The sequence below is a fragment of the Benincasa hispida genome, chromosome 12 (assembly GCF_027475165.1).
Source record: "Benincasa hispida cultivar pf3 chromosome 12, pf3_genome.v1.1, whole genome shotgun sequence".
Lineage (NCBI taxonomy): Eukaryota > Viridiplantae > Streptophyta > Magnoliopsida > Cucurbitales > Cucurbitaceae > Benincasa > Benincasa hispida.
Window position 1 is genome coordinate 36490367 of NC_143489.1, and position 15762 is coordinate 36506128.

Here is a 15762-nt window from a genome sequence, read left to right on the forward strand (position 1 = left end):
TGGTGCTACAAGGTAGACCTTATCGGGATCCTCCCTAGGGTGAAAACATGGGAGAGTGTGCTACAAGATAGACCTTATTGGGATCCTTCCTAGGGTGAAAGCATGAGAGAGTTGTAAGCCTTGCAAGGCCCCTCCCATGATGTTCAAGATATGCGAATGATGCTACAAGGTAGACCTTATCGAGATTCTCCCTAGGGCCCCTCCCATGACGATTAGGAAGCATGAACAGGCATCCTACAAAAAATGCGGTTGTACTCTTTTGAGTTGCGCTTTAGCTCCTACAAAAGAGTAGGAGGGACAAATTAGTAAACCTATAAAAAAAAAATAAGGGGGCAAGTAAAATAAAGAAAAGAAAGAAAAGAAGAAAAGAAGAAAAAGAAAAGAAAAAAATACGAAATTTTCTTTAAAAAAAATGAAAGAAGAAGAGGAAAAGGAGAGAAGGGAAAGATTTAGAAGAAGATGAGGGGATGAGGATAATAGAGGGGTTTGGGTCCTATTTATAAAGTTTCCTAGGTTCATAACAAATTAGGAAATCTAAATCAAATAAAAGATTTGCTTTAAAATATTAGATTTTTTATTAGATTTCCTAATTTGATTCTATCCTAATTTCAAATTAAAATAAAAAAAAGTTAAACAAATTCCCTATCTAATTTTATTTTATTAGATTTTGCACTCAAATTTATCTTCAACTAAGATTTGGACATATTCTAAATTTTATTCAAAATCAAATTTAAATTGTGGATGAAATCAAAAATTAAAATTTGGTCATATTCCAAATTTTATTCAAAATCAAATGGTTCAGATTAAATTGTAAATAAAATCTCAAATTAAAATTTGGGCATATTCCAAATTTTATTTCCAAATTTTATCACAAATCCAAATCACTAAATCACTAGACTTTTATCCTCAAGTCAAATTATTAAGGATAAAATCTCAAATTAAAATTTGGGCATCTTCCAAATTTTATATGAAATTCATCTAAATTTAGGTTCTTATTTCTATTTCCAAATTAAGTTGTGGGAAAGATCTAAAATTCAATAACAAATTAAAATTTGGTTATATTCAAAATTAAAGTATCTATTGAGTTTTTATCTTCAATCAAAATAAAGAAAAAAAATTCTCAATTGATCTTTTATTAAAATTTGGGCGTATCCCAAATTTTATCTTAAATCCAAATTAAATTAAATTGGGATAAAGCTCAAAATTTTTCTTAAATTTGGCGATATTCCAAATTTTATCTTAAATTCAAGTTAAACTTACGTACTAAATTCATAATTTGACGGACACATCAATTGAGGTCAAATTAAAAAACAAATATATTTGGATTTTGATTCCAACTTTATATTTTTCGATATTCATCCACCATAAATCTCGAGAGGGGCATTTGTTGAATGAGAAATTTTGGACCAATCACAAGTTGACATGTCATTTACTAAATCAAATTCCAAATCATTAAATTTGGATTCAATTAGAAGTTGATATATGTCTTGAATTGAAGTTGAAGACAAATTTCGATGATGGCACGTGGTTTTATCATGACGGTTGAATCAGGTAAGATTAATTTGGCCAATTTGATATTATTATTTGGGTCAAAGTCCAACTAAGCCAAAAAAAAAAAAAATTGAATTTGACCCAAATAGGCCTAAATCCGATTAATTACCAACCAACCAAGCCCAAGTCCAACTAATTGGACCCAACGACTAGGCCCATAGATCAACCAAGCCCAAACCCACCTGAACTCTATAAATAGAGAAGCTCCCCTCATTTGGAGAGGTCAACAATTCTGCATTTCAGAACTTAGAGGGAATTACTGAAGTCCTGTCCTTTGAAGATATGAGAATTCATCCAAAGACTCCTGAAGCTGCACCCCTAGAAGACATTGAAGACACAAAGACTCGAGCATTCTGAAAAAGAGAATTCATCCAAAGACTCCTGAAGCTGCACCTCTAGAAGACAAAAGACCCTTGAAGACACAAAGACTCTTCGAAGACTTCTACTTCAAGAACGTTCGATGCTTTTCTTCTTCAGGTCAAACACATTCACCCAACTGAGAGAGAATCAGAGGATCAAGTACTAGAGATCGAACCACATCGCATCAAATCAACATCAACACCAACTCAAGTTCAACTCCACGAAACAAGTTTCTTCATAAGTCTCGTGTGAACACATAGCATTTTAATTATGAAAATTTAGGTGAAACAAATGTTGGAGAAAACTTTTAAATCTTAGTATTTTTATAGTTTTTTTAGTGAAAGATGAATCAAGAGTCCTCTCTTCATGTTGTCCTTACCCTTATTTATATCCCAAAACTCTTTCCTAAGAAGTATTTGAGACAATGAGTGAAATTGTTTAGTTTGAAAAAAATTTAGTCATAAAACTCCCAGACTAACGAGTCAACAAGTCATGAAATAGACTCTTTTTAGTCTTAGATCTATTGGAGGTTTAAAAACTCTTTGGGCCAAACCAACATTAAAAAAATTTCACAATGCTAGTTAAAAGTCTATTAGAATATTTTTTCCAAAAAGTCTATTAGAATATTTTTTCCAAAAAGAAATCTATTCGAATATAATTAAATGGATAAGTTCTAAAAGTCATAAATATTTCAATCTCCACCACCTCTTAATCGTTGAACCAAAAAAAGTAAGCGTCTTATAAAATATCACTTTTTTCTCCCAAAACAAACTTTCTTAATAAGATCACAATATCATATGAGAGATGTAAAAACGTATTTGTAGAGATGCTAAAATTTGTGTATTAAATTTAGCTACATCTAAAGTTTCTCTAAATACCTATCTTACTATTTGTCAAGTTTACAAATACGCAATATCATTCATTCTTAGTTTTGAAACTTTGAACCCAACTTTTAAGTGTAATGTGGTTTGAGCTACACAATATATCAGTTGAGTTATTGTATCTTAAGAGAACAATTCCAAAGAATATCTATCACGTCGGTAGTTGATATAAAAAAATACAATAAATATCACAAATGACTTGAATCTACTTAATTATTTGTGTTTGTTTCTCAATATTTACTTTAATTCAATTCTTGATTTCTAAGAAAAGCTCGAAATATCACTGTCGAGAGAATTATCAAGGTCCCGATTTTATGTAAATATCAATACCTATGAAAATTTTCAGAAAAATTATGAAAATTAATGAAAATTGATCGACATTGTTATAATTAGTTAATGAAATTTTGATTGTGGTTTAATTAGACTACAATTGACCATTTTAACCATAATTTCTATAAAATAAGACTATATTTATATGTACATCGTAAATGTGTAAATTTTGATGCGAGAGTAGAAATTTAAAAAAAAATGAAAAATAGTTACAAAATAATATAAAGTTTAAGAATATTTTGAGGTGAAATGATGTAAAAATTAAGAAAATTTTGGGCAGTTAAAAAAAACTCACATCAATTCAATTTTGAGGCGAGATGAGGTGAAAATTTAATGAAAAAAGTCTGAATGAGGTTAACAATAAATATATGTTTTTTTCTCGTGGTTTTATCAAATTCAATTTCTTTAGAAATAAAAGTATTGAGTTGAAAATAAAACTAAAAATTGAAAAAAGTTGGAAATTAGAAAAAGTAATACATAAAAAATATTTAATCTTTTGTCGAAAATGATATTGACATGTGAACCATAGAATTGTGTGAGAAGTATATAATTGAAAAACTTGAATTGAGCTAATGTAATTTACTAAAGAAATCGATTTTTTTTTAATGTCAAAATTTTTCGTAATTTTTTAGAAATCTCTAGATTTCTCGAAATTTTTTAGAAAGTTCAAAATTTTCACGAAATCTTGAAATTTTGTCGAAATGGAGAATCAAAATATTCGCGAAATTTCAAAAAAAAACTTGAAATTTTGTCAAAATTGGGAAAAAACGAAATTTCTCCCATATCAAAATTTCGAGGCAATTTCGAAATTTCGATGGATGGAAATTTTAAATCATGCTTCTAAGATTGATAAGATAACTTTCTTTTTACAACAAAGCGATTCAACTATCCCATATTTATTTCCTTTGTCAATTGCTCGAAAATGGGGAGAAAAATGAAATTTCTCCCAATCAAAATTTTAAGGCAATTTCGGGATTTCAATTTTAAACTATGATTCTAAGATTGATTAGATAACTTTCTTTTTACAGCACAAAGATTCAACTATCCCATATTTATTTCTTTTGTCAATTGCTTGAATTAAACAATCATGTTTGATTGTTTGATTGATTTATGTATTTTGAAAAAACAAACCTCAAAATGTCAACCAACTAGTGGAGCAAGTTGCCAGATTAGATGATGTTAGTTAAAGAAACTAATCAACCTTATCCATTTAAGATTTTATACAATGATGGAAAATTTGTACGGATAATTCGATTTTTGTGTCCAAAATGCCAATTGACTCAATTTTTAAAAACAATGTTAAATGACATTCTGCTGACGTCATACCCATGGTAGATTACAAGAGGATGCCCTTCTTGCCCTCACTCTCGATTATGATCGTTCTCGTGAAATGATTATTTGTCAGTGTACATAAGACCCATTTGATAATTTCATGAAATCATCTATCTCAACCCTTAACTCAACAGTACCCGCTACATACATTTAAGCAAATCTTTTCTTCAAACTCTAAAACCCAATGTGATCCATTTGAATGTCGTTTTCATTCTTCAACAGTATTTTCTTGGACGGGGTTTCCTTGAATGATGTTTTCTCGGATGGGATTTCTCTGAATGGTGTTTTCTTGGACAATGTTTCTTTGAATGTTGTTTTTTCAAACAGGAATATAAAGAACATTACCATTAAATACTTATTGCATTCTAAACAAAGAGTGAGGGTGGGCGAGAGGGGTGAGACTGTGAGGGCAAGAGCGAGATCGAGATCGAGATTGTACAACTTTTTGATTGATATAGCTCGTAGGATGACATATAAATGCCTAGTCATTCGATATGGAGGTGATTGGGATGAGAATCAAAGATCATATATTGGAGGCAAGTTGATAGGAATCAGTGTGCTTATTACATTGAAGTATGAAGAACTACAGGATTACAAGTGTCAGTTCCTCAAAGTTCAACATTACATGGTGATGTTTGTTTTCTTCTTTTCCGAGACAATCTTTGTAGAGTTCAGTTATTTGTAACGTTAAAATCGAAGCATGTAGAAAATGTGAATACAAAGTTCAATAATGTGACATGTGATCATATGACCGTAGTCAGACAATATGATGAATCATTTGAGATTCATCGATAAGATGATGATATTCCATTGTATGACAGTACTGTACTATTATTGTTACACTAGACAACGACAACACCAATCCATGGGACTCACAAAGAGCAACTCAGTGTAATTCAAATATGGATCATTAACGGGATCGAAATGACTCATGTGACCTAAAAATAACAACTAGGTGTAATATAAATATACATGTTAATTTGGAGACTGAGACAAGTCAGCAAGTTAACTGAACAATGGTCGATAATGAAGCACGACAAGAAGTGAATGCATCGAGAGTTGGTTCGTTAGATGAGCATGGTTATTCAATGGTTCCATCATTGGTACGAACCAATCGTAGGAGAGAATTGATTATACACGAAAATACTTCATATAGAACAAATATTGAAGTAAGTAAACTCTTCTTTAGTGAAAAAGACTTGAAAATGAGAATTTATGTGTTGTCCACCAAAAATAATTTTGAATATAAGGTGAAGAAATCAATCAAATCTTTGTTTATTGTCAAATTTCTTGGAGATACTTGAAAGTGGAGCCCTTGTGCAGTGAAGTTGTTCGGGGTGTCATATGTTCAAGCTCACAAAATATCTACGTACGGACACATGTTTTAGTTCACGAGTGTCGGTTGTGTTTATAAATCTTATCATATCATTGAGGATACGAGGAGACAATACAACATAAATATCAGTTATAGTAAAGCACGCGTGAAAGGGAAACTGCCTATGCTCTTTGCTAAAGGTTCTCCAGAAGACTCATACGCCATTCTACAACGGTATTTGTTGACCAATCAAAGAATACTCAAGTTCAAAAATATGATATTTTACTTAAAAAAAACATCAAATTAAATTTAGAAAAATGTTTTAAAACCCTAACCAAAATTGATTTTTTTAATGTTTTAAGAAAGGAATATTTTAAAATAGTTAGTGAGGGTTGTTTCGAAAATTCTAACTCAAGTCATCGTCATGTGATTAAATTAATTGAGCAAATTATTAAAACACAAAAATATTTCATCAAGAAATAAAATAAAAGCATAAGGACATTTTAAGATTGATTTTATTTTAATTTTAAAATAATTGTATGGGATACTATTTCACCAAAATTTTATATAGAATAGTTATTGGGAAATTATTTCAAATGGTAAAACTCTTGAAAGTATTTACAAGATATAGTAAAATTTTAGAACTATCAATGATAGACATTGATAAACTTCTATCAGCGTCTATCATTGATAGTTATAAAATTTTGATATATTTTATAAATATTTTGATATATTTTTCTATATTTAAAAAGGACTCATAATTATTATGCTTCATCCAAGTTACTTCAAAGTTGTCCTAATTTTAAATTATGTTAAAAAATTTAATTCCAAATAAAATATATACTTGCACGTGGCAATGCACTAGATGGAGTAATGTAGGAGAAACTTTTGTTCTCTTTTATCCCAATTTTTTTTAATAACTTCATATTTACCTTTTTAAGATGAACAGAACTATTCGGATGTAACTATTCGTCGAGTTTAATTGATACAATTGATATCAATAAGATGTAATTTTTCAAGTAGTTTTAATTACACATCGAATTAATGTATTTTTTTTCACTTATAAGTGAGATGCATGTATAATAAAAAAAAGTATTTATTTGTCGTCTTAAAAATGATTTCATACAATTAAGTTAGAGAAAATAGAACAAAAGCTTTGGAGAGACAAAACTTTAATAGTAAAATAAAATTAGAAATAAAAAAAATTAGTGAAACAGGTAAGAATTGAGTTTTCGAAATCATTCCTAAAATTGAAAATAAATTTATAAAACGGAGTTTAGAACAGGCAGAGAGGGTATTATTAATGTTCTTATCCATGATTTTGTTGAAAATTTCGTCTGGGTCACTCTGTCTTTGTTATATGGTTATCGATTACTCCGATTTTGCCTGTTGGTTTCTTCACCATTGCTTCCATTTAAGCTAGAGAATGCGATATTGTTGCAGTTGCTCATATAAATCTTGAAGTTGTGTAATGTATTTAGCAAATGGAGAAAAATGGGGTTAGCTTATTTGGAAGAAATTGAATATTTGATTCTTGATGTTGAAAATGACTTTGTGTTTGGATTTGAATTTATGCAGATGTCTGAACTGAACGAAATCATTTCTCAAATGAGAACGGTTCTTTATGGAAATGTCGAAGCAGAACCAAGTCCAGATGCTTGTTCTCAGTTGACTCAAGAGTTATTCAAGGAGAATACATTTCGCCTCTTTATCGCTAGCATTCCAAAGCTGAACTCAGGGGTGAACTAATGAGCTTGTACTTGAAATCATACGATGATCATCATATTTTCATTTAAAATGTTGTTTTTGATAAGTACCTTGATTCATTTCATAATCCTGCAAGTTCTGAAGTTGTGTAGCTTGACCAGTGTTTCCCTTACCTGCAGCTGCTACAATGTGCATCTCATGTTCTCGCCATTCTGCAGCGGCAGCAGGTTAATTAGCGGATAATTGCCATTTGCCTCCAAGTACTTGGAGAACAACATGGATATTATGGACATTCTTATATCAGGGTAAGAAATTGGTATTGTCTTAAGATTGAACTATCAAATTGCTAACATTACAAGATCTCCATTGTTGGTTAATGATTGGCTTGATTAGGTAGGAAGACGGCGACATTGCTATAACTTATGGCTCATTTGCGAGAGAATGCATCCGACACCAATGTGTTGCTAGGTATGAACCAGTTAACTTGTTTCTTGCAAATGTAAACATCTTTCTCAAAGAGATTATGCAATGAATTTCAATGCAGAAGTTGAGTCTATTTAGAAGTATCATTCTGACATTTCTGTGCTTGTGTCTGAAACCTTGAATAACAGCCAAAACTATTTAGTGCTGTATGAACCATGGCATTCCTATTACTGAATAGCTCTAGCTGATTATCATGTCTTCTTCTCCTTCTTCCTTTTTATTTTTTATCCTTAATCTGGTTCAGGTATGTCCTGGAATTAGAGCATATGAAGTTCTTTGATTACATTCAACATCCAATATTTTACGTAGCATTGGATGCTTCTGCAACATTTAGAGTTGAGTAAGATTATGAATTTCTTCTCTCCTTTGCTTAACTTATCTCAAGTCCATTAGGTCTTTTTGTAGCTTAGGAAAGATATATCAAATGCTCATTGCGGTAATAACCAAATTAACTTGTTAACCTAAACCTACGCAACTGGTTAAAGTATGTGCTTTCGATCAAGAAGTTAGAGGTTTGAATCTATTCAATCTATACATAGTTTGAACTCAAAAAGAAAATATACTAATAACTTTCTTTTATGTCATATCGGATAAATTTATTTGTACTATGGTTTGTGTTAGGTGAAAATTTATTTTTTTAAAATTAGAGGGAACCACCTTTGGTTGGAGAATTTCACATTGAAGAATTTTGAAAAGACAGTCTCCCTTTTGTACTTCAACTTTGGGCTACTAATGTGGGTTTGGTGGACGTCCCACGCTCGCCGCTGTCCATTCGGACGGGCGAGGTGCGTGTGTGATTATTTTTTATTAATAAAAATATTATATTTTTTTGCTGTTATTTATCTCATTATTATTTTTTTAAAATTCCCAATTGGTCGTGTCTTCCGATCTTTTGCGCGTGCATCTTCCAGCCGCATCTTCTGACCCGCCTTTGCACGTTCAAAGGCTGCCCGCGCCTCTCTCGCGGTAGTTCAACTTTGAAGGCCTATATAAGATGTGTCCTTCGAGACGAAACATTTTTTCCCAAACACTTCCTTTCATTCCTATCACGGTCTCTATTTTCTTTCCCTGCTCATGTTTTTCGAGCATTCAGTCAGAAGAGTGTGTGTTCCGGTCGGTAACGGTGCATTTCCAATCAGATTTTCTTTTTTGGGTTGTTTTATCCTAGGGACAATGTGGCAACATTCCTGACCTGCTTGCACACTTGGGCAGAGCCACGAAACGTCTTAAAGAGAGTGAGCTATGCGATTCAGTCTATAACGAGCTTTTGTTTTGTAGGTTCCATTCTTTGCCCGACCACCATTTCCTGACTGTTTGTAGTTGTCTTGTTCGTCATTTGAGGGTTTCCCGTTTACAACAATTTTAAGACATTTTTTGCCATATCACTAATGACTCTCACTAGCAACAACGACATTATGACATCCGACCTTAATTGTCCATTCCGGTTCGAAGGAGCGAACTTCAAACGGTGGAAGCAAAAGATGTTCTTTCTTACCGTTAAGAAAGTTGTCGACATATGTTCAAGAGATAAGCCGATCGTCCCATTAGAAGAACCAACTGAACAATAGATAAAAGATGTAAGAACTTTATATTAAATGGTTTGACTGATGATCTGTGTGACTACTACAACATATGAAGACAACGAAGGAGGTCTGGGACGCTCTGCAAAAAAAAGTACGACACTGAGGAGGTCGAGTTGAAGAAATATGCTGTCAGTCGTTATCTCAAGTTCCAGATGACAAATCTGTGGAGGTCCAGTCCCATGAACTGCAGAAGATAGACCATTAGATAATTATTGAATGTATGCCTCTAGACGAACAATTCCGAGTGTTATTATTATTAATAAACTACCCCATTGTGGAAGGATTTTAAGAACACTTTGAGGCATAAGACTAAGGATTTTTCCTTAGAGAGTCTTATCACCGGACTAAGGATTGAAGAATTTTCCTTGGAGAGATTTCCTTGGAGAGTCTTATCACCCGACTAAGGATTGAAGAGGAAACCCGGAAACAGGACCAGAGGGAGGAGGTGAACGACTTATTCTTTTTAATAACTACAGGTTGGGAACCCTGCTACCCCCATTGCCGTGGAACTCTGTCTGTGTTCTGACTCTTTTGTAGAGGCACTGGAGGCCTCTGATCTGCCTTCCTCTTCTGACCTGAAGAGGATCCTGCAACTTGGGATCTCATGTTTCCCCTTCTTGCAGTAGAATCTATTTTTGTTGCTATACGTGATGTTGTAGATAGAGCAACAATGGTGACTTAATGAGTTATGGAGGATTGAAAATAATAAAAATTGTTGTTATGATTTGGAGGAGAAGATGACTTTAAATAGAGAGGAAAAATTGTTGAAAACCACATTTAATTTGGACCATGGGATCTTGGAAAAGAAAAATCAATGGTGGAGATTTTAAACTAAATTAGTAGTTAGACACAAACAAAATATAATATTAAATTATTTTTCTTTTTAAAAACCCAATCGAAAGCAAAAAAAAAACCTATCATATGGCAAAACTACCCGTTAGACATAAACATAAAATAATATTAAATTAATTTTCTTTTTAAAACCAATCCACAAGCCCATCATGTGTTGCTCCTCCATTGCTCCAAGTGGACCTTTCAATTGGTTCATTTTGATGAGAAAACTTATGTCGTGTCATCAGCTCGAGATTTTTCTGTTAAGTTTGTTTCGGTCATATCTTCTTCATTTGAACTTCGATTTTAGTGATTCAAATTACGTTGGATCTGTCGTTCCAAGCTCTACACAATGGATACTTCAAACACTCAAATTGTTAATAAATAAAAGCAGGCTTATTATCATCAAAATATTAATTAATTAATTAATTAAAATAAAATAATTTGAGGTTAAGAGCCAAAAGGCCAAAATTGTACACCTGTGTATTTGTTGTGGCTCCTCTCCAGTTGAAGGTATCTTGATAGTTTGACGTTGACCGACACTTGCTACCTTTCGTGGTGGTAGAATTTCAAAGTTTTTAAAATCTAGTCTTTGACTTCATTCTTGTCTATCTCCAATTGGGAAGATTGGTTCGACGTAAGCAGCAAGCACGCACTAAACTGTAAACCATTTTGCACATAATGTTTGAACATTAATGTTTCCAACGGTTGCTGCAGATATTGCATGAGAGCACGAGATCTCGATGTAATTAAACTTCACCGTGAACGAAGATCAACCAACTCCCCAATATCCATCGTCCACATTAATTATATGCATGTCTGCTAGAGAAACACGGTATGTTCTAGACATCAATTCTGGTTCCTTAAAAATACTCATTGTGTAATCCGTTACAATGTTTGTGCATGCCATTACATGTGTACATCGGATATAGAACCAGCCTTGTAGACACTCGCGGATATACTCTAATACCTTCATGATTGGTAGTTCTCATGCATCTTTCAACACTCCATTGTGACATTCTACTATATTTATCACATCTTATTGATATTAATAGGTAAAATTGTACCTATAGACTCGACAAATAATTACATCTGAATAGTGATGTTTCATCTAGAAAAGGTAAAATATGAAGTTAATTGCTGCGTGCAAGTGTATATTTTATTTGGAATTTATTTTTTTTAGCATAATTTAAAGAGAAATTATTTCAAATGGTAAAACTGTTGAAAATATTTACAAGATATAGCAAAATTTTAGAACTATAAATGGTAAACGCTGATATAAACTGATAGACTTTTATCATTAATAGTCTAAAAATTTGCTATATTTTGTGAATACGTTAATTTATATATATATATATTTGAAAACGACTTAATTTAAAATTAGCACAATTTTTTTAAGTAATTCGGACGAAGCATAATAACTATTTTATATATTTTTTTTTTGGTGAAATAGTATCCCATACAATTAGTTAAAAATTTAAATAAAATCAATCTTATTATGTCCTTATGCGTTTATTTTATTTCTTGATGAAATATTTTCATGTTTTAATAATTAGCTAAATTAATTTAGTATGACGTGATGAAGATTTCAGTTAGAATTTTCAAAACAACAATAACTAACTACTTTAAAATATTTTTTTAACATTAAAAAAATCAATTTTGGTTAGGATTTTAAAATATCTTTCTAAATTTAATATGCTATTCTTTAGTAAAATATCATATGCCTAATTTGAGCATTCTTTGATTGGTCAACACATACCATTGATCAAGAGATGAGATCATCAAATTCTGTGTTATCGAACCAAAATATTTAGTAATAAAAAGTGATCAATTTCAAAATTAATATTCTACTTTATTGTCATGTTTTTTTAAATCAGATTAGGCATAACAACTCAAACTTATAGATTGTTGGTTGTATTTCAATTTTGTCTCATAGTTTATTAATGTATAAAATTCATATAACTTTTAGTTGAAGTTTATAGTTTTAACTTTTAATTAAACTTTTAAGTTTTCAACCATATGGTAAATTTGTAAATTTAATGGGCATTTGGGATCATTTTGAAAAGTAGCGCATGACGTTCATTTTCCATCCATGCTCTTTGTTGCATCATAGTATCGTATTTTTTATTTAAACATTTGAACTTTTAGTTAATTATTAAAAATAAAGATATTTTTTTCTTTTAAAATTTGGCTCTGATTTTAAAAAGTAAACAACAAAACAAAAAACCTATTTTATGTTTATTAACTTAATTTTTAGAAGTCAAATGGTTATCAAATGTGCCAAAAATATTCCAATATTTAACTATTTTTTTTACTTTTAATAAAGTTTATTGTTTTATTTGATTAGACTTTTATGGTATAGTTTTTTTCAATTTTGAGTAAGAATTTCATAGGAATAGTTGTTAGGTAGGAGTAGGACAACACATTCTTAAAACAAAAAATTGTTACAACTAAAACAAAACAGTTCAAACATGTTTCTTTATTTGTTATCAACTGAAGCATGACATTAATTAGTAAAACTTATTTTTATTGTTACCAACATGCTCGCGGATCGCTTAACGCGCGGGCGTGCTAGAGGATCGTTTAGGTCAGCAAGCTTTATCGCTTAGTAACCGACTAAACGATCGCTTAGCATCACAAGGTAAATCGTTTACCTGGTTGCACGCATCATGTAGACGATGAGATGCTCGCGTATCGTTTAAAGCGCGCGCGCTAGACGATCATTTAGGTCAGCAAGCTTCATCGCTTAGTAACTGACTAAACGATCGCTTAGTAACGCAAGGTAAATCGTTTACCTGTCGTCGCGCTACACGATCATATAGACGATCAAGCTTCGCAGCCTCGTCATCATCTACGCGATCGTTTACTAATGCTCTTATCATCTAGTACGCGCTGAAAGATCGTCTACTTGCGGCGTTTGCTACACGATGAAGACCTCCTGGCGGTTCAAGACTTGGTTCATTTGTGAACCGGTTAGCTCGATGAAAAATGTAATAGACAGGGTTATTTCATTCCCCTTTTTTGTAAAGTCTCATCCCGGTCCATTAATCCTTTATTTATTACATGTGATGTATGTTTTTTATATGTCATATGGTATGCACATATAGTAAATCCCACCTTAGGTTATGCAATGGTCATGCATCATCTCTTTATTGTAATTGTTATAATTTAGAGAAGCATGATTTAATTATGTAAGAGCATGTTTATGCATCATATAAAATAAAAGTTATATTTATGCATGCATAAAAAGCATTGACATGCATCATCTTTATATTATAAATGTTATAATATAAGGGTGAATGATAACATGTTTGCTTGGTTGTTACGCGTTATATAAAAGTATATATAGTAATGACCGGACATTGCATGAAGCATGACACATAGGTTACTTTATAAATGTTATAAACACGTCGTTGTGTGCAATGTTTTTAGTTGTTTCTTTTTAAAAGTTAAAGAGAAATTAGAACTAAAAGAAATAAGAAAGACATGCATGCTCACTTAGGTTTAATTCATGGTTTTAAAGTGTTTAAAACTTGGATAGACCTAAGATCACGGTTCTAATACGATTAACAACCCTAATGCTTTAATCTTTTAATCAGTTTAATAGGATTAAATTGGCTAATAAAAGGTTAAAGTGTAGTAAATCTATCTATAAGGGACCTTGTGTCTGAGGCGGGTTCTGTCTAGACTGGGGCATTTAAGTTGACGGAAACGTAACACCCCTACCTGGGAACTTACCTGGAAAGGTGAATTAGATATTTGATGCATGCATGCAAGTTAAGGACAATCCATTAAAGTGTTTAAATGTGATTACTTAAACTTGTTCATATTTCATAGACAAACATTGTCTAGGTTAATGAATCCCTAGGTAGAACATTCAGTGGGAGGTACTTGTGGTATAAGATGCTTCACTTAAACCTTTCACGTTTCTCTTAAATAGTCCACACCGTGAGATCTATCCTCGACCTCGCGGCACCTTTGGCGTGTCCCCCCAACGGATGGTGTTTGGATAGGTCAATATCAAGGTGGATGGAGAGAGTGTTCATAGTAAGTGGGAGCGAGAAGTGCGACAGCATATCCCTCGGTCTCCCTCGTTAAGTTGAATAAAGTTACTGCGCATCGTCTCGAGGCACCCTGGAAGTGTCCCCCTAAAGGATGGCAGTTTTGCGCATTTCTTTATTTGATCTCCTGTAAAGAGGATAAGGTAACTTAGTCTCTTGTCCTAATCTACTTCTTCCCTACGGTGGGCTCATTAGAGCGAGACTCTGGCACCGAAAACGAGGGGTTACACTTACGCGGAATAGTTAAAGGTTAACAATTCTAGACCAAAAAATGGTGGCTGTTAGATTCAGTTCCAAGAGTTGGTTCTGCCTAATGGTTGAGAATCTCTCATCCTAGCGAAGGGGCAACTGATCACCCCACCGGTGGCGTTTGTCCTGCCTCACTGGAGCATCATTGCAAAATAGAAGTCTATAACTTAGAGTACTTGAATCTGTTTTGCAAAACTGATTGGTTTAAAAGTGGTTTAGCAAAAACTAATAAAGTTTTGTTCGTATTTTCAGCAACATTTTCAAAATGGCAACAGCCACATTAGCATTGCTAAGCGCCGAAAAATTTACTGGCGATAATTTTGCAACATGGAAATGCATGATCATGACGATCCTGATTATCGAGGATCTCATGTTCGCTCTCACGGAGGCTTGTCCTCCTATTCCAGCTCTGAATGCCGCTCGAAATGTTCGGGAGGCATACGAGCGATGGACAAGGGTGAATGAGAAGGCCCGAGCCTACATCTTGGCAAGTCTTTCTGAAGTTTTGGCCAAGAAACATGAGCCTATGGTCTCAGCGTGTAAGATCATGGAGTCCCTGCAGGGGATGTTTGGACAACCATCTGAACAACTTATGTATGAGGCTCTTAAATACATATTCAACTCCGAAATGGAAGAAGGCACCTCTGTTCATGAACATGTGCTTAACATGACGGTCCACTTTAATGTAGCGGAGTTGAATGGGTCTACCATCGATGATGGCAGCCAGGGTAGCATAATCCTGCATAATTCTGCATTCTTTACTAGAGAGCTTCCTGCACTTTGTTAGCAATGTAATTCTTAACAAAGCGAAATATAACCTTACAACTCTCCTCGACGAGTTGCAGATATACCAATCTTTAGTGAAAAGTAAGGAGAGGCAGAGGGGTGAGGCAAATGTTGCTTCATCCTCCAGGACATTCCATAGAGGTTCGACCTCATGAACAAAGTCTGCACCTTCTACTTCTAACTCTGCAAAGGGGAAGAAGAAGAAAAGTGGTAAGGATAAAGGGAAGGCACTTGCTAACCCACCGTTTGTCGCCCCAAGGAGGCGTCCACAGGTTGTTAAGGGAAAGTGTTTC

At 33.0% G+C, this 15762-nt stretch overlaps 1 protein-coding gene across 1 annotated transcript; it reads left to right on the forward strand.

Moving 5' to 3' along the window:
• The first annotated feature begins 7263 nt into the window (after positions 1–7263).
• On the forward strand, positions 7264–8303 carry LOC120067492 (putative MO25-like protein At5g47540). The gene is made up of 5 exons (XM_090308338.1): positions 7264–7509; positions 7629–7703; positions 7874–7944; positions 8088–8105; positions 8204–8303. Exons 1-5 carry the CDS (start codon positions 7264–7266, stop codon positions 8301–8303), a joined length of 510 nt encoding a protein of 169 aa, XP_090164464.1.
• Positions 8304–15762: the final 7459 nt, after the last annotated feature.

What these genes read in the sequence shown, in the direction of transcription:
- LOC120067492 (XM_090308338.1), top strand. Translation starts at nt 7,264, where the DNA reads ATGGGGTTAGCTTATTTGGAAGAAATTGAATATTTGATTCTTGATGTT. An exon ending in TTCCAAAGCTGAACTCAGGG is followed by an intron (nt 7,510 to 7,628) that starts GTGAACTAATGA and finishes GAAGTTGTGTAG; the next exon opens with CTTGACCAGTGTTTCCCTTA. An exon ending in CCATTCTGCAGCGGCAGCAG is followed by an intron (nt 7,704 to 7,873) that starts GTTAATTAGCGG and finishes TTGATTAGGTAG; the next exon opens with GAAGACGGCGACATTGCTAT.